This window comes from Acipenser ruthenus, chromosome 2, assembly GCF_902713425.1.
Source record: "Acipenser ruthenus chromosome 2, fAciRut3.2 maternal haplotype, whole genome shotgun sequence".
Classification (NCBI taxonomy): domain Eukaryota; kingdom Metazoa; phylum Chordata; class Actinopteri; order Acipenseriformes; family Acipenseridae; genus Acipenser; species Acipenser ruthenus.
In genome coordinates this window covers 5,751,572-5,771,883 of record NC_081190.1, presented here as the reverse complement: position 1 = coordinate 5,771,883, position 20,312 = coordinate 5,751,572, and the positions used below count along the sequence as shown (strand labels likewise).

The window sequence follows — 20,312 nt, the reverse complement described above, 5'->3', positions numbered from 1 at the left end:
CTGTAGGTGAGACTAACCTCCACAGTTATTGATAACAATAGATAACATACTGCATGTGCCCATATTTTTTTTTTAAAGCACCAAATGATGGAGTGGCAGGAAGCAATACACATGACAATAAGTAGTTTAGCTTTCATGCCACCCACACTATCCCACAAGGAATATAAAGGTTCATTTTATTTTCCCACCAACATGTGCATGCGTGGAATGATCCTGCCACTTGTGAAGATGGAATGGCAGCAGGACATCAGGACCGGAGCTTCTCTTTTGATCTCGGGAACGCTCCAGAGCAGGAATGGTGTGCAGATGGCTGCTTTAGTAAAACTATGAACAACAATCGATGAGCAGATGTGTGTTTGCTACGGTCAGATCTGGAAAGAGGTACTCCATTTCCAGAACACGTGTGGAAACAGAAGCAGTGCTTTGGATATCTTTCATATACATAAACAGCGGCTTGGGATGTCCATTTTCTGGCAGCTGTACTGTTTTGTCTTGTATTACATTGCTGGTGACAGTGGCCTCTCTGCAGGGCTGATCTTTAACGCAGAACAAAGAAGCTGGACACTCTGCAAGTCATTTCCCACACCTGTGTGGATCAATGCAACCGACTGTAACTCTGACCATGTGTGGAAACCATGAAAATTCCCCTGCTAACAGATGGGAAAGCCCATCCATCCTTTACAGTGCTTTGGTCAGATAGACAATATAAATGAACCAGACATCTCAAAAGCTGTACTTATTTAATGAGAATGGTGCTGACGTAATTTTGATTTAATCCCGACCCCTTTACCTTTTTCTGTTGAATTACAGATGGCAGTCAGTTGCATGAATTAGAATTAAAATGCACCTACCAGTATAAGTGCAGTGATGTTGACAGGATCTCCAGTTCTTTCAATGATGAGGCGGACCACCGTTGTGCTACTTTCATTCACCACAAACTCTGTCTGCCCCAAGAACCTCAATTCGGTATCTCCAAAGGCTTGCGAGATGCAAAGTGCTATTAGAAGCTCTGCTAGGATAAGGGCAGGGGGCATTCCTGGAACAGGGAGAGAAATACAAATTATTAGAAATCTATTGCAGCTTCTCATGGCGTGTTTGTGTACAATGGGGGGGTCTCATTGCCTTTTCTATTCATGTGCATCATAATTAAAAAATGGGAGTTTCTCCATTTTCCCCAGAAGGCAGGAGAAGAGTTGGATTCTCAAAGTTATTTATTCTTCACTGTTATTAGCGCAATTTGTATCTGACATGATAAAAAAAAAAATTAGAGTTACAATTCTTTAATGAGTAATAAACAGATCAGAACTACTTAAATCCCTAAATTAAATGTTGAAAAAATTGCATTAATGCCGATTTGGATTAAATGGCCCTGAGAATTTAGCCCAATGTGTTCACTGTCCTTTACATTTAGCCATTCCGGAAGAATTGTCACATTGTGTGAGCCAATCACTTGGTTGAATGTAAAGGTCCTTTAAAACTGGGTGAAACTAATTGACTGAACACAGACTTTCCAGGTGGTTAATGTATACTTGTGACAGAGGGAGCCCTGCTTGTGTAAGTAGTGTGGAGGTTGGCAGGGATGGTGTCAAATATGTCCCTGGCAACAAACAAGTCTGGCCATTCCCCAGTTAGGTAATTGAGTACTAATTGGGGAATGGCCACCTGTATAAAAGGAGAGAATTTATTTCTTTGTGAAGGAGTTTGGAGTGGTGTTGGTGTGTTGGTGTGTTGGTGTGTTGGTGTGTGTTGGTGTGTGTTGGTGTTGGTGTGGGTGTTGGGGTGTTGGTGTGTTGGTGTTGGTGTGTTGGTGTTGGTGTTGGTGTGGGTGTTGGTGTGGGTGTTGGTGTGGGTGTTGGTGTGTTGGTGTTGGTGTGGGTGTTGGTGTGTTGGTGTGGGTGTGTTGGTGTGGGTGTGTTGGTGTGGGTGTGTTGGTGTTGGTGTGTTGGTGTTGGTGTGTTGGTGTTGGTGTTGGTGTGGGTGTGTTGGTGTGTTGGTGTGGGTGTTGGTGTGTTGGTGTTGGTGTGTTGGTGTGGGTGTTGGTGTGGGTGTTGGTGTGTTGGTGTTGGTGTGGGTGTGTTGGTGTGCTGGTGTTGGTGTGTTGGTGTTGGTGTGTTGGTGTGTTGGTGTTGGTGTTGGTGTTGGTGTGTTGGTGTTGGTGTGGGTGTGTTGGTGTGTTGGTGTTGGTGTTGGTGTGTTGGTGTTGGTGTGTTGGTGTTGGTGTGTGTTGGTGTTGGTGTGTTGGTGTTGGTGTGTTGGTGTTGGTGTGTGTTGGTGTGTTGGTGTTGGTGTGGGTGTTGGTATGTTGGTGTTGGTGTGTTGGTGTGTTGGTGTTGGTGTGGGTGTTGGTGTGTTGGTGTTGGTGTGCTGGTGTTGGTGTGTTGGTGTTGGTGTGTTGGTGTGTGTTGGTGTTGGTGTGTTGGTGTTGGTGTTGGTGTGTTGGTGTTGGTGTGTTGGTGTGTGTTGGTGTTGGTGTGTTGGTGTTGGTGTGTTGGTGTTGGTGTTGGTGTGTTGGTGTTGGTGTGTTGGTGTTGGTGTGTTGGTGTTGGTATAGGTGTGTTGGTGTGTTGGTGTGTGTTGGTGTTGGTGTTGGGGTGCTGGTGTTGGTGTGTTGGTTTTGGTGTTGGTGTAATTTATACGGAAATATTAAATTATGAGTGGTTTAAAATTGATAAGCCATGTCTTGTTAATAGATTGGCAATGTCAAACAATTGGTAGATTGAAAAATGAAGAAAAGGCAGCCAATCTTGATTAACATATTTTTAACATTTTTTTTTCTATTTAATTATTACCAGTCTGCGTAAAACCTCTTAAAGGGAAGAAGTTAAAAACATTTATCTTACCTACATTTGTTATCTTTGGTTCTTTTTTTTAACTCAAATGTCCCTAGCCCTAAATACATTTTACTGTGCATAAATGTTAAGCATCTAGTCGGAAAGTAATACATTATAGTAAACCATTGTGGTGTTGTTCAGCGGTAATTTGAAGCTTCCCATAATTCAGAGCCAATGTACATTTCTATGGATTCCCTTAGGGGAAACCTCTACAAAAGCAGAGTTGCCTATGATTGGCCATGTTCTAGTGATTCAGCCGTATCCCCAAATAAGAATTTACAAAATGCTATAAAAACTGTATTAAGAGATGCTGACTGTGTGCAGACAGAGGGAGAGACAATGGCAAAGCTAAGCCCACCATTGCTACTGAACTCACTCATGTGCTGTTGCTTAGCAATGATGATGGGAACTTCCTGACTTCATGGTTCGTGCAGGGGTCTCAAACTCAGCTTATCTGAATTTCATTCTTCAAAAGTGCACATGTGGGCCATATCATATTTGTTTAATCTTCCAGATAAAATGATTCAACGACCACAATGCAAAAAAAAAATTCAAATCCTGCTTTGCAGTCATGAGTCAGTCTTTGCACAGATTGAAACTTATTAAATCTACAGTAGTGTCCTCCACTTGACGATGCTGGAAATGCTGTGAACAAGGCCCTACAGGTACAGAAGTACTAAAAAGTAAGCAGTAAAATCTCAGATTAGAGGTGTGCAGAAACTTGTACTCACATTCGTAATTACTCTTAAGACGTATTTATCGGCAGGTATTCAATAAATCCATTCATTAATGTGTTGATTTGAAAACAAGAAAAGCTGTCCTTTGCTCATGTTTACAACTGAGTACCAATCAATGGCAACTAACTTCCACAACTGAGTTTTCAAAGCAGATCTGAATATTATGTTCCTCTTAATTGAGTCCTTTTTTACAGCATGACGTGACAGAGAACAAAAAGTAAACTCCTGCGGCTGGCAATTACAAAGGCGATACAGTATTAACAACAGGATTCTCCTGCACAAAGAGCACTCTGGGCTCTGCTCTGTGAAGGGACAGTGTCAGAAGCTATGACGGCTGTCACTTCTAGCAACTGTGAATAGCCCCAACTCAATTTCTCTCAAAGGCTGCACCTCCCTTTAAGAACAAAACCACACAAGCCTGGCACACCAAGGGGGTACATTCCACAGAGGAGACTGCCAGGGTCTTATATAACCACCCCCCAATCCCCTATAGTGTGCTAACTAAAATTAAACTAGAACTTGCAGAGCCAAAGAAATGTGTTTTATTAGGCACATCATTTTCTTCTTTTCTTTTGAGCAACAGAAGCAAAAGCCATCTGCTGAATGCAGAACGTTACAAAAGCCACCCAAATGCTTCAGACAGCCTTGTCCACTATAGAAACCCTGCACTATTATGCATACACTTTAAGGAATTAAGGAATGTTTTTCAACATTTTTTTAAATAAATATTCTCAAAGATTAAACAGAAAACCGAGAATGATCTTCTAATCCTCTTTAAAGCAATTAAAAAAAATGTTTCATTGAATTGCATACTGCTCTGTAGTTTTCCATATACGTAACGAAAAACTGACACATTTTAAAATCTGACATTTCAAAATCTAACATGAAATATTGTCTAACTATTATGGCTTCTGGAAGACTTTTGCAATATAATTGTGTAGTTTCTTTGATTACATGATGTCAAATAAAATATCTAAATTATGTTCATATAGTTGTTTTTTTTAAATGATGTCTCAATCCTAAAATTCTAGGTGATGCAAAACATTTGGCCGTAGCTGTACAGTAAGCCCCATGCGCCTAATAAAGAGCAGCTCACTGTAAAGACTCCTCTAATCTCTGTCAATCCCTTTCCAATGAATCTGAATACCTCCCTCTATAAGACCCTCTCTCTATGGAGCTCAGACTAAAGGAATTCCACTGTATCTTTAAAGAAAAATCCATTACAACCACGTTTTGACAATGAGGACTAAGGACGTTTGACAGCATACAATCAACTCTCTTTGGGATTCTTAAAACAGCAAACTTGCAATCATCAAATACTGTAAGTGGGCAACCTCACAGTCAGTTACTGTCATGCAGTTGTAAGCATGTAGTTTTTAACAGGGCATATATTTTGCTCAAGTAGCTTCCAAAAAGCAGGAGGGGAGTGATACACTGTTCTACCTCTTTTGTCTTCAGTTAAGAAGTTCACTCCAATTCTAAATGGCTTTAGATTTGTAACCAGTGTGCACCACATGACACTTTATGCTTGGACAGATGTGTCTGAACACATGCTGATGAACTGCATACAATGAGTGTCACTATTCACACTGGACTCCCAGTCCCTTTTACTACCTTTGCTAATGTGTTGTAGCCATTAAAAAAGATTGGTGATTTATTTATTTTTTAACCAGTGATCAAGATCATTGTTGTAAGTAACGTTATATCCAAGTGTAACAAGTTGGCAATTGAGTGGAGATAGACTTCCGACACTGTAGGAGACACTTTTTCACACAGAGGGTGTATAGAATGGGTTACCAAGCCAGTTGTTGGTTTTGAGCATTGATAGCACGTAAAATATGTTCTTATGCAAATAAAAGATAATGTCATAACTATCAGAGCTGTATTCTGGATGTTATACTAGCTACCACTGCATGCTGGATGAAACAGGTTAATATATAAGACTACAGACATGCACATACAATAGATTGATGATCCAGTCACCAGTTATGCACTTGACTGTTTGATTAGCTCAATCCAGAGCTTTTATTCACAATGCCCCCTGATTGTCAACTTTAATTCGCAACTTTTTTATTTTTGCCAACTAGGGATTATCACTGATGTTCTGGTTTATGCAAAGCGGCTTGAGATGATTTCATGAAAGTTGCTCAAGAACTGGATTTTGTATTGTATGGTTCTTTATTAACAACTGCTTCCCAGCATCAAGCTGCTGGAGCTTTAAAAGAAAGAGTCAACCAAGCGAAGATAATTAGAAAGTTTTTGTTCTGTTCTTATTTTTTCATTATCCAGTGCATTAAAGAATGTTCCTGCTTTCTTGGACCTGTCACTTCATCCATGACTTTGCTAGTCTCTTGAAGAGCAGTGCAACTCCAGGTAACTGACACCCGCCAAGCTACACTTGATCCTTCCAAGCCAATGTGACAAAGTATAATGTTACCTGCATGAACTACGGGTCACTCCACGACTCTAGAGTTACCTCGGCTGGGAATGGAGCAGTTTCACAATATTATTATCAATTATTGAAAGGTGAACTCACAGCCAGTCTAATGAAGCTGTTAGTGTCTGTACTTAACACAATTTTGACATATAATTGGTCACTGAAGAATAAATTATGTCATGATGTCGCTGTTTCCCCTTTGTAATGGACACCCTTGGATGACTACTTCATCAAAGATAACTTTACTGCAGCATGCTCTTGCAAAAAGCTCAAAAAAGTGTTGTAAAGCATAGTACTAGAACAGGCAAGCGTGGTAAATCCCAGAACGGTGTGGTAAAGCCTATGGTGACTTTTACAAGGGTCAGAGCACTTTGTTAGGTACTGTTTGTTTGTATAATGTTACATTAATTAGGAATGTTTATCCAAGAAAACACATAAAAGGGATATCTGTGGAAGTTACAAGCAACTTTACACATTTTAAACCAAATGTCCTGTAGCAAGAAATGAAATATCTTGAGAAAATACAGACATGTTGCTTCTCCAATTATGTGGAGGTAACAGAGATCAAGCCAGCAGCCCTTCAGAATCTTACCAATAACCTAATATTCCTGTAGACAAGCTGCTAAGCTCGTCCAATACAGAGGACTACTGTATCACAGGCTCCCCTAAATTCACAATTTCACAGTAGGGAAGAAGATTGCTGAAAATTGTGCATAAGTAAATCAGTCATACCCATTACAGGCATGGTAATTCTATAAGATCATAACCTATGGATATGGAAAGTCTACAATTTTATGTCAACAACATACCATCTTTGACTCACTGAACAGAAAACAATTCTATTCACTTCCAACTTAAAAAGTACCCTATAAAGCTCTGATTGTGTATGTAAATTCTGACAAAACTGATGGATACTGAGCCCACCCCTAACTCAAGCCTCCAGAGGTAAAAGCTTAAAGGCTGTTGCATTATTGCACTACACCATATAGCTCTAATTTCTTTCTACAATGACCCAGTCTTTTTTTAAGGATTCTCAGAACTTGGAGGCAGGACTCCTGAGCCCTGGCAGACTGGTAAAGGCATGAGACTTCCATGCACCTACAGTACTACCTACTTGCACCAGCACACAAATGCAGCCTGAAATCAAGGTCTCAGCCCAAGAAAGGATGTCTGTCCTGGAGTAACTTTGGAAAACATATGGTTAACTAGTTTCAGTGTATGTCAAAATAAAAAAAAAACAGGTTGTAAATAATTCAGCAAATCCAGACACACATAAAAGTGAAAGCATATTAGTGTTACCAGTATAATGAATAAGAAGTTTGTTGTCCACAATCAGTTTTATCCTATTACATCAGTTTTAGCAATCGGTTTCACTACAAAGACTATTAATCTGCCTCCGGTTTCAAGTGCTCTAATCCTTAAAGGCACAGTGCACCTATTTTATTTGTTTTGGTTTTTTTCTAGGACAGAACAAACCAGTGCCGGAAGACATACTGTTGCTCAGGTACACTATATGGATCATGTATCCAGCATCTGAGGAAATCTATACAGTCAGCAGTGAACCTCAGTGAGAGAAGAATTAAAGGTTAGCATGGTTACAGTGATGCAAGGGTTGTATTTAGATCACAATGACGGGGTGCCCATTGCATTCAATAGGTTTATTATATACAGTCTAAAAGAAGAGATACATATTAAAGAGCAAGGCATGTGGTTAGGGTTGGGGTTGGGGTATTTATAGCACATACACCGTGAATAGAGTGCTGTAGTTTTTCCACAAATGAAAATAATTCACTCGATGGCATTGGATAAGAAAAGGTTATTTGATGCTAGATCTCTCAACACTTGTGCACATTTATTTATTTCACTTGAATTTATTTCAGTTCAATGTTCTCTTTGAGAGCGAACATGTTGTGTGTTCTTCTCCAGCAATCAAAAGTAGACAAGGAGGAAACCATAATTATCTTGGCATATACGACTTCAAGTGCTTTGTAGTAAAGGCTGCTGAATGATCAGGAGCAAATAAGAGGGCCAGGCCTACCCCCAGAGCTTTACAAACGTTTGATGTTCGATGCTAAATTTGGCCGCCTATATCAATGTCTGATGTAGATTTATGCAAGCACTTGTGTTAGCATGCCATAAAAAGAAGGACTTGCTATTCATCATGTTTAACCACCTGCATAATCACACAGGAACTCACAGAACTACAACACTACAATGTGGAGTTTTTACACCAAATTATCTAACAGCGTTAACTGCAGCACCTACAGCTTTGGGGTCTTGTTTATTGATATATTAATATTTGTGAGAGTTAGTATTAACTCTAATGCATTGTGGTATAGGAAGAACATGCATGTTGCGCTGATTGGTAAAACACACTGTAAAAATGTGGTAAAGTCTGCACTATAAGTACGCTGTAAACGTTTAAAACAAAAACTCAAGAGGTACCAGCTTCTAAATTCATGGCGAGCAGTTTCTGAATGTTCTGTTAAAATTTGTCAAACAAGTGTCTAATTAAAGGGCATCGTTTGGTTTGCTGCAGTTAGTTTAGTCCTGGTGGTTGTGGAATGCTTCATTCCTCTTAGGGGCGTCTTCTCCTGCAGGATACATGCAACAGGTCCTACCCACTCCTATGGAAGCGATCCTGTGGCATTTGTTACAGTGTCCTGATTGAGTCAAGCCCCCCACCTTCACTTCACTTCCTAACCCAAGCAGGGGGGAGTGTGATGGGGGGAATCCAATCAAAGTGCATTATAGCAAGCAGCCTTTAGTAATGCTGAATCAATAAGAAAGAACACGTTCCCCAACATGAGAAAAAAACATAACTATTTCACAGACTGTACTCTCTTAAAAAGCAGTTTAATCTCTTCTCCTGCATTCGAACTGCAGATACTCACAAACATTAAAACTGCAAAGTTGCTGTAGTATTGAACCTAGAAGCTCGTATTACTATTAAAAAATACAGGCTCTGTGCATGTTGCAGGTGGTTTAGAGTCCAAATGTAGCCTTTAAATGGTAAGAGAAAATCATTTATCCTTTTAAAAGAAAAAGATACCAAAAAGCACTTTAAGAGAAAAACTATTGCAAGACAGATGCTACTTTTGAAACCCAATTAACCTCCTGGGTAGCAAACGCCAATCAAATGTCTGTTTTCTACAGAAGTAACTCGAAAAACCCTTACAGGGGCATTGTCTCCAAACTCTCCTCTGTCGCTTTTAACTTGAGCCAATCGCATCTCACTTCCTTCTAACGAAAATCACAATGATCTATCCTTAAAAAAAGATCCATTGAATTCTGATGCGGTAAGTACTTGAGGACAGGCAGCTCTTTGCTTATTAGCCAGTCCTGCAACAATGACTGCACCAGAGAGAAAGGTACTTTCATGGGATTATACAAGGGCTGCTTCTCAGCAGCACCAAGCCTACAGAAGCAAATTATAAACCGTATTACTTCATTGCATATAACCAATTGGGGCTGGCTGAAATGCTAATTGCCTTTCAAAAGAGCTCAAGTAGACAAGGGGATCTTGTGATTCACAGACTAACATGCCTGTTTTTGTTCCATTTCTTTCTCATTGTTTTTTTTTTTTTTTTGGTCTTGTTTTATTATACAGACTCACAAAGTCCATTCAGACGTATAGTCTTTTTCCATAACTTTTTTAGAAAATGTGGGAAATTCCTCCATATCTGTCAAAATCTCACCGACTGTCTGGTTTGGCAGACTAGTAGATAGCAGATGGCTGGATTGAGGACACAGTAAATCCCTGACAAAGAACGGCCTCAGTTTAAAGACGCACAGGGACGGTCAGCCAGTGGATAAGAAACAAACAGGTGATGTAGCACCACTCCTGCTTAAAGGGATATATTTATATCATGTTCATTTCTCTAATATTTCATTTCTTACTCATTTCATATGCTAATGTGTAAGTTGTCTTTCATTCTCTATTGTGGTTTCTGCGTAGGTCAATACTTAACAGTATTGGGGAGGGGTGTGAACAAGTGGTTTGCAGCGCGCAGGTGAAGGAGTGAAGCGGTGATCAATAACAGACAGACAACGATAATCCAGGTGCAATGGTTGTTTATTTTTAATCCAAAGTCTCTTGACAACTGTAAATAATAATGAATGGTAGTACACAACAGTGTGTACTACTCAGTATAACTCAGTCCTGAAATAATATACATAGTATAAACACACATGAAACACAACACGGTCACAAGTCCAAAGTGAGTGCTTTAAGTGCAAGTGGTGAAATACAATTTATTTGTGAACAAAGGTGCAGTGTTGTCCAGGTTCGTTCTGGCTATTAGCGACAGCTCCTGGATCGTGTTTAGCCGTCTAATAATCACAAACAACCACAGTATTAGACACAACAAAAACAAACAAACACTCACAATATTTTTACACTCCTTTTCCGGTTAATCCGTAACCATAACAAAGGAACAGAACGCTCGACCACGTCCCCTTAAGTACCGTAAGTCACGCCCCCTTGATCGCCACATCGCTTCCGGTCTGGGACGATGACTTAGTGTACCATAGCTCCGCCCCCTTTCCATATGGTCGACTTCCAACTTTCCCTGGAATGAATTGTCAGACTGTCCAGTCCAAGGCATCCTGTTCCTTTTCCACAGCGCCCTCACAGGTCGGGAGGGAGATTTAGAACCAAGGTTCATTTTCTCTCTGTCACAAGTGGTCAAGGCTCTTATGATCTGATCAAAAATGTCATAAAAAATTGAAAAAGTATTTCAGTCAGGAAAACTCATGCAAGAGAACAATATTTAGCTTAGACAGTAAATACTACGTTATACATATTTTCATTACATCTTTGCCCTAGGCCCATCATTTCGTTTTCTGATAGTGGAGAGGCTGACTGTAGGAAAGCCATGGGCAGGGGGGCAGGATAGCTTCCCTACCCTTAGACGAAGCCAAAAAACAGGTGGCGCAGACCTCCGATGTACAGCGGGGATAATGGATTGAGGAAATATATAAAGCCTTTTATAGCTGATCATTGGACGTGTTGTTTATCAAATGACAAATGAGATACTGGCCATTTGACTGACAAATGCTGTGGTAATGAGGGTGCCTAATATGCTTGATGTTTAAGATTTGAATCTAACTTAAAAAATGAGTTCCCTGCCTGAACCACCACTTTGATAAATATATACTTGGAAAAACACCCGTGTAAGTGTAATCTCAAATAAAAAAGTGCTTTGGTATGCATGCACAGTATGCAGGTATGACTTGGTCCATCGTTTGCTCTGGTCACAGTCTTGACATGATGTGGCATAGGCTCCACAAGGTGCTGGAAGGTGTCTCCAGTGATGTTAATCCATCCAGTCATTAATAATTAAGCTGTGAGGAGATGATTGCATCGTTCAGGTTTATCCCAAACATGTTCAATAAACTTTCCCTTCATTTTGACATTGCTGATAAACTCTGCTGCAGCGATCATATGTATGTATGTATGTATGTATGTATGTATGTATGTATGTATGTATGTATGTATGTATGTATGTATTTTAATGTGAGTTATTGTTATTATTTGATTTATTATACAGTGGATCTAAGGAAGAAGTACAAAATGTTTATATCGCTCAAAGTTTGTTCACTGTTTGCAGCTCAGCTGCTCCGAGGTGAAGTTGGTGAAGACGTTTGTGTTGATTAACTGCAGTTCATGCAACAACTGTAACTAATAACAAAAATGCTGTAAATAACTGTAGTTTATACAGATGTAAACGTTTACTGGAAAGGGAGTCTTTCATCGGTATCAACGTGACCTTGAAATATTTTCTAGGAAAAAAGCACGAGACAGAATGAGTTTACCAACTGAAGAAAGCAAACTGACAAGGGAAAGATTAAGAGGCTATGTCGTCATTCAGAGAGGCAGTAAGCGTACAGACCCATATGGCTGTACTGACACATGAGCATGGAAAAGCCCTTTCATGCTGTCTGTCGGCCTTCAAGGCTGACAAAGACATTGATAAGGGGTGACTAATAGGGGGAGGGGAGAAGGCTATCTGGGAAGCAAGCTTATTTTCACTACTGACTCTTTCATGCAGTTCTGTAACACTCCTCACTTGCAACACAGTACAGATGCTCCATGCTCCTTCCAACTGGCAGCACTACATTAGGATTTAATAGGGAAACAAAAGAGCCTGTTTGTCAAGTGATTTATTTTCTGTTATTCCTCAGCTTTACAGCATCATGGTCAAATAGGACTGTCCTCTATTCTGGGGGTCATGATCCTCAATATGGAAGGGTATATAGGACTTCACTTGACTTTCGAGCATCTGAACAAAGCTATAGTATAGTAATTATTAGTACTATATGCATATATAAGGAATGAATATGTAATATATAAATAAATGTTTAACTGTCAAAAATAGGCATGTAAAATATTCATGTTAGTCATGTTTATACAGTAATAATTTTATAGTTTGAAGACTTCTAGTCAAAACATTAGTCATAGAATGTATTTAGTTTATTTTAGTATTACAATAACTGTACCCTACTTTTAGTCATATTCAAAATATACTGGAAGTCTTTTCCATATACAATAACTGCTGTACACATTGTTGGACTTATAAATACAAATCTAATTTATAAACAGGGCTTTCTGTAATGGGTTTCATAATGCTTACACAAATTCCAAATATGTTAAGGTTTAAACATTTAACAGGTTTAGTAGAATCATTATAACATAAACGTGTGTGGTACATATGGCGTGTTTTTCCTCTTTTTCTTTGTACTGTAATAATGCAACGCAATTGTTCATACAGAGGTGGATGAGTAACCAGCACTTAGCAATCTGCACTGGAGTAGCACTCAACACAACAGCCCTGCTGATGTTGAGTCAAACTGTGGAACTGCATTGATAGTCCCTCACCTTTCAGGGCATCCAAGCTTGGTTAGCAGCGTAGACAGTAAGGGAAACTAATCTGGACAGCATTGCACTGGTGAGTCATCAGATGAGGACAATGACTCATACCATCAGGCAATTACACAAACTTGAAAATTGCAAATAAAAAAACATAAACACATAAGTATAATAATTGTATTTTAAGCGGCCTACCACAGTGGTAAGTTGCTTGCAGACATGAAGGAGTGAGAAGACATAGCTATTATTTCAATAGTGTATTTAGAGGTTAGCTTTCAGAGCAGACTAGTTCTTCTTTTCCCATGGTTTGGGTGTATCTGAATTGTATTTTAGCGGGGGGGAGGGGGGGGGGGGGCGGTTCTACATGATTCTCTTCTTTTCCTTTTTAATTTTTTGTTAGTATTTATGTGGTGGAGATTTCAAGCACAAAACTTTTTATATTGGGACCTGAACATTTTTATACATGTTATGGTCATGTTACTGAACATTTTTATACAAACTTTAAACAGTGCCAATTCGTTTTTAACTGGCACTAAGGCTGGACTGTGTAGCTCCTGGATTATTATTATTATTATTTGTTTAGCAGACGCCTTTATCCGAGGCGACTTACAGAGACGAGGGTGTGTGAACTATGTATCAGCTGCAGAGTCACTTACAATTACGTCTCACCCGAAAGACAGAGCACAAGAGGGTTAAGTGACTTGCTCCGGGTCACACAATGAGTCAATGGCTGAGGTGGGATTTGAACCGGGCACTTCCTGGTTACAAGACCTTTTCTTTAACCACTAGACCACACAGCCTGGATATAAGATGATGAATGCCATGATCTTGCAGCACAAGCATTCAAAAAACATGGGCACACACAAAAGCATGACATGGATTCACCACATTACAGATAGATTTCTATAATCATATGGGCAGAACCGTGTAAAATAGGCACATACTCCTCTGAAACCCACTCCAAAATAACAGGAATACATGTAATAAACTGTATGCAGTAACACATTACAGATAGATTTCTATAATCATATGGGCAGAACCGTGTAAAATAGGCACATACTCCTCTGAAACCCACTCCAAAATAACAGGAATACATGTAATAAACTGTATGCAGTAACACATTACAGATAGATTTCTATAATCATATGGGCAGAACCGTGTAAAATAGGCACATACTCCTCTGAAACCCACTCCAAAATAACAGGAATACATGTAATAAACTGTATGCAGTAATCCCATGTAGTAAACGACACTCATACACATTCTTTCACGTTTCAAGATGTCTTTCTCAAAGCCTCTAAGAAGCATTCAGCTTTTCATTCACACTGGAACAAAAGCTTATTAAAAAAAGTTGGCTCAGATCATTCCATGCATGATTATGATTAATTTCTTTTTTTTTTTATTTTATTGAATTCAACATTTAACCAGGAAAGCGAATATAATGCTTTGCTTGAGGGGTGTTTGATAAGACACGTGAAACAGAGGGACATGTTTATAAAAGAGGTTAGAGGATGTTTTGAAACTAAAGAAAAAAATGATTTGGAGTTAACAAGACTAACACCGCTCTCCTCCTAAAGTTTCCTTCACCAGCCTCGTAATTAAATTTTCATATTATTTTATTTGATGTTATTCTTGTTTAACAACTTGTTTTTTTATTTATCCATCTGCTGCTTATCTTCTAGCACTAATTTACATTAATAAGTGCAGGAGCTGCAGCACAGCACATTAACTTTTTAATAAACCTGTTCACTTTTGAATGCTTGTGAGGCTTATAATTTCAGAACGCCTTGCTGGACTGATCTGAAAATGTGTACGCAGATTCATAACAGTGGAGGAAGGAAACAGGCACAATTACACAGTAATCACGTGTGAGTGCACATTTGGGTGATTTCTTTTACTTAGCTTATTTTGTTCCATTCAGTTGTGAAAGGATGAAGTTGTATGCTGGATACAAGAAGTCTCACATTTTTTCATGAAGAAAAAAGACTTAGCTTTTTCAACAAGAATATCAAAAACTCTCAACTTATAAGAAAGTAGACAAACACTTTAAATAGTTTGATTAAGACACTAGCCTAAACCTTTGAATAGTATATTAAAAGCCACTTGGATTTTAAGTATTATTAATAATTATCTGCAGAATTTTCAATATGATACAATATTACTGAGAAAAAAAACCTTGCGAGTAAAATTAAATCTGTACCTGATGCAGACACTAGCTTTAAATTAAAATGTTTCTCTTCTTAACTTAACTTAGTTTCTTACCATTTTTACTTTATAATCTAAAACATGGGTGAAATTTAAACATGACCGTGAATAGTTGTTCGCCCTAACAAGTAACACACCAGTGTCAGAAAGTTCAAATGCAGTGCAAAAACAACAACGGCAGGCTAGTCCTTCATTGAACTAGCAGAGCACCTGAACCCCAGCCTCTGAATCACACACCCTGCTGCGTCAAGCTTGCATTCCCACTTCACTGAGCTGCAGAGCCTGGACCCTTTTATTTATTACCTTCTACTTGGGTACTACTTGTGTGCTAAAGACTCGAGTCAGTTGGAAATGAAATGGGATTGTCAGATATGATGTTCCAAAGGGACAGAAACATAAAGTGTCAGATTAATGGTCATTTCCCCACTCTTTTCATATCCCATTATTTTAAAACAAAAACCTTTAAAAAATGCCATCCAGAACCATATGCATTTCATACCTTACATACCTTCCTCTGGAACTGAGCTGTCCAACTATTTTGTCTAAACGAGCCATACTAGGGAGTTCTTACACAACCATACAAAACATATCACTAAAACGTGTCAGTAGTTTTCTGTTCATTAAAGCATAACCTCAATGTGATACTAATAGCCATATTGTGGAGCTCAGTAAGCATTTATGGCTCAAGAGCCATCAGTTACATATTGTGTTTACAACCCAGCACCAAAGACCAGCCTATTCTGCATGTGCAGTACATTATCTATAATGTTGTGTTTGGTACAAGGATAGTGGTCTAGTTACATAAATATAATACTCAACGGATTGTCTCTAACATACAAATATATATGTTTGTATGTATGTATATAACATGTGTGCATTGGGGGGGGGGGGGGGTAATTACAGTTAAAAATAGTACAAGGCCTTTTACAGTTTAAACCATAATTACATTTTGTGGAATATAAAGGGTGTGTCTTTGTTAGGAACCACTAGAAAAAAATGCAGGATTGGCATTTCTGTGTATAAGAACTGATAGGGGAAGAGGATGGATAGAGAAGATTGTAAAATTTGAAATGGGGTCCTTTTTCTCAATCATAGCCGTCTTGAAAGAGGAACCACTAAGTTTGTGGCGAGATGCTAATAAAATTACCACACCCTGTTAATACCCAATTCACACAAATCAAGGATAAAACATATCTAAAAATATACCCCTAACATTTCATTTTTAGATGCAGATTATTATACTGGATAAGAAAAAAAATCAAGTTTTATTCCTCCTATTTTACTGTCTTAATGTTTATCAGTACATACTGAACCTGTCCAGACCAAGGAATAAAGTCCACTGTGATTCTATCTGGATAATCTTCTTGTGCCTATTTATTACCATAACACGCATGCACCTTGAGATGGGAATTTCTAATTAACTGGTCATCTGTCTAACAAGTGACCTTGCAAGGCATTGAAACTGGAAAATGTTTTGTGCAGATGGGTGTAATTAAATGTTAAATTTGTAAGGTGGGACTTCAATAGCCTCCATCAGATAAATACTGTATACAGGCTTCCTACTCTGTATCATACATCTGACATCTGTGAAGAAACACTGAAGACGAACAAAGCTCTGATTTTAATGATCACTTTTAAATATAATGAAGTCAATGCTCATGGCGGTAAGCACATGGGTGAAGCAGCTGCCACCTGGCTCTCGCATGCCCGCTTCACGCACAAGCACTCTTTAATAAAGAACAGGAGGGAAAGTTCATCACACTCAGTGCATCAATCAAAAAACAAACAAACAAACAAACAAACAGGGACAAGGATTTATAGCGCATTTTAGAAAGCGAACATTCAGTTATTGTTCACAAGTTAAACACATTCCACTGTGATTATCTATCTATTCAGGCGAACTTGCAATCCCTCCATTACAAGACCCAGGTGGCTAAGCCAAGTCCAAATACAGGGAGATCTTCATTGACTGACTACAGAGTAGGGATGATAATAGTTTAGGCTTTAAACATTTTCCAAATGGAACTATTGTTAAAGATATGCATGTTAAGGGTATCAGCTGTACTGTTTATACAGTAGGATGTGTACAGTTATTTTTTTATATGTATTGTCTTTTCCATATACACATTAATACTGTTCTGTATCATTAAATGTACAGGTTACAGGCATGTCCAATTCCCATGTGACCCTGTTTAAACGTATAGTAAATAAAAAATAATCTCACATCCCTACCAGAGTGCTCTGTTTATAAGGAGATGGGAACTATAAGGAAGTTTACTCTAGTAAGAAAGATATTGTCCAAGGTAAAGTAGGATCCATTATTATTATTATTATTATTATTATTTTTAAAGGCTTAGATTGTAACTATATTTAGGGCAAGAATAAATGGCAGACACTATAGTCTAGAAGCTAAAGCCATAAAAACACAACTTTGTGGTCAAATTTCCGATGGAGTAGTACACTGGTAATAGAAAAAACCTCAGCCGCAGTATAAAATCTAAAACTATTAATAAATAGGTCATTTGGGTAGCTTTAAACTGATATATAAAACAGTGGACAAAAAGGTGAACAGGGTGACTAACGAGATTGTTGGAAGAAACAGAAACTCTTCAACACTAACGCTCCTTTCAGGAATGGCTTCAAGACACTCATTTTCACTGGAAAAACTCATTCTCTCCTCAAAGCGCTCTTTATATAGCAATACACCCTCCAATAACATGTTAGTCACTGTATGTGTGGGACATTGTGTGATCCTAGTACAATAACTATTATAAGAATAGTGCATGAACATGTAAAGCTATCATATGTTGGGGTTTTTTGTTGCAAAGAACACGGCATGCTTGTGACTGAGAGTGTGGCCTTACGGCTCACCAATTGCATCTCAACAAACCAATCCCTAATAAATAACTTCCAATAAATATATAGCCTGGTTCTAGGCAAACATTTCGGTATCCAAAAAAGTCCTGAAAGAATGAATGGCTTGGTTCCAAATTTGCTGATACTGTAATGCATACATGAAAACAAATGTATAGTTTTGTTGTTGTATTTGGGGATATAACACTATTGACTCAAAAGTAGAAACAATAGATATTATGCAGTAAATACCTACAGTTAAAGAAAAAAAGGCTGAATACAATTATTTTAAACATATAATTTAGTTAATCAATTCATTATTACACAAGAAAACGTAAACAGATTAACACATATGAGTTGTCCCTTTGTGTATCCATAACTGCTGGATGTAATGTATAACCAACAAATGTTGCTTGTCAGCTTTTTTTAAGGCAGCCACATCTATCTTGGGAATATTGTTTGTAGCAGTGAAGATTACCAAAATCCCCAGGACTAGCTATTCCCTTTCATCAAATTCTACGTGAATAAAACGTCCTTCTAAAATTCCCTGGTGCCATCCTAACCTTGTTCTTCAAGCTTCAGAGGGTTAAAGCTAACTGCTGCGTAAATGGGAACCAAAATAGTAATATAATCCAATGTAAGACTGGTCAACATTGCCTTTTAAAGTTGATCCTAGTTCAGGCGCACCATGTGTGGCGGTTCCCCATGGATTGTTATTTTACTTCAATGGCAGGGGGGAGGAAACAGACAAAGCACAATAACCACAGTGAATATCAAAAAAGTAACCATGGTAGCGTTTGTCCACTTGTCAATGGGTACCCAGCCATTCATTTAATCATTTCACCGAATCAATATTTGAGCTTTTCAAATGTATTATTCCGGTTGTAAATCTGGGATATTTTTTGCAAAACAAACACAAAAAAAGACAAAATAAATATATATTTACTAGAGCTGTTTTTTTGTATTTATCCATGAAGCCTGAGCTGTCTAGCAAGTAGCATGAATAATATGACCAGCCGCGGGCATACCTGATATATCCAATTTAAAAAACATACAGAAAAATAGAATTATTCAAATATAAGAAATCAAATTGTATGAGTATATGTTAATCATTTTGATTAGATAACATGTTACAGCTATTGGTGAACTTGACAGCACAAAAAATAAATACATGTGTTTTGTAATATACCTTAATGTTTGTAAATAAAAAACATAGTTAGAAAATAAACGACGCGTGACAAAAAATAACATAGAAATTGAATATATATATATATTGGTGGGGGTTTTTTGTAGGTTTTTTTTTGTTTTGTTTTTTTTTGTTTTTTTTTTGTAGGTGCCCTGTCAGATGAATGATACCTGGTTCAAATCTATTTTAAGAGTCACTTACCTGACGTTTAACTTCTCAACAACCCAGGACGAATATAAAGTGCTCCAATATCGCAGAAGATATCATCTAAGAACAGTTGGCTTACAAAAAAACATCTCCAATGTTCTGTCAAAATAAACTGTTTCAGATGCTATTGTAAAGCCCAGCGTTGAAACTCGTATTCCCAAAACGATTTCCTCATGGGCTCCTTATTATTAAACCTGTTTGCATTTATACACAAAAGCCCATCGACCAGTAAACGCTGGAATAAAATAACTGGCAACTGTATTTCTTCTGCCTTGGTGTCTCTGGTTTTGGCGCCCCTTTGCTTCTTGCTCAGTTCAAGTGAGTGATAAAATGCTTTCTTGAGACGAGCTGCCCCGCACAGCCTTGATGCTCTCCAAACACAACTATTCAGTGCTATGCCCATTGCATTGACAAGTCATGCTTAGCTCATTCATTTCATCACTTCCAAAAGCGGCTCATCTGTCCAGCCCCGTTCAGTGGCGAGCAAACAGCTCCACCCAGCGAAGACTTTTCTTTACCCATTTATTTGAGACGCGAATCGAAATTAGGTTTCTAAAAATGGACTATGGTACTCCACAATAAAAAATACAGGGCCTATAGAAATATACATACCGTGTTGATTCAAGGCAAAGATATTACAATGGATATCTTTGCCTTGAATGAACACGTTATGTATATTTCCATCTTGATTCAACATGCTGGAGCAAAACAAAGAGCACCCCTACGCCCCCCCCCCCCCCCCCCCCCCCCCCGCAGCTCAAACTTTAATCCACCTTACAGGCTTTGACATTCCTTGGACTGGTAAGCTTAACTACTGTTATAATTGATTTCGACTTTAAAGCCTTGTATTGTGTGAACTGTAAGATGTTGTGAATTTTGAGTTATTTTACTTTGGCATAGCAAAATGTCTCAAACATTTGCTGTTCTTTACCTATCATTATGTACATCGTTAGTTTTTCATGAAGTACATTAGATTCCAGTGTGG

General features: G+C 38.4%; 1 protein-coding gene across 3 annotated transcripts in view; it reads right to left on the bottom strand.

Annotated features, from left to right (window-relative positions):
* LOC117403690 (adhesion G-protein coupled receptor V1-like) overlaps positions 1-19,865 on the bottom strand; it is a 184,882-nt gene extending 165,017 nt beyond the window's left edge. For 2 of the 3 annotated variants that reach the window (XM_058987310.1, XM_058987321.1), the window contains exons 1-2: positions 19,322-19,789; positions 852-1,036 (exon numbers count right to left, since the gene is read on the bottom strand). In XM_058987310.1, the coding sequence (XP_058843293.1) occupies positions 852-1,034 (183 nt within the window). In that variant the 5' untranslated portion in view covers positions 1,035-1,036; positions 19,322-19,789. Of the gene's footprint in view, positions 1-851; positions 1,037-19,321 lie in introns of all 3 variants that reach the window. The other variant, XM_058987341.1, reaches the window with a different exon arrangement.
* Between the last annotated feature and the right edge of the window lie 447 nt (positions 19,866-20,312).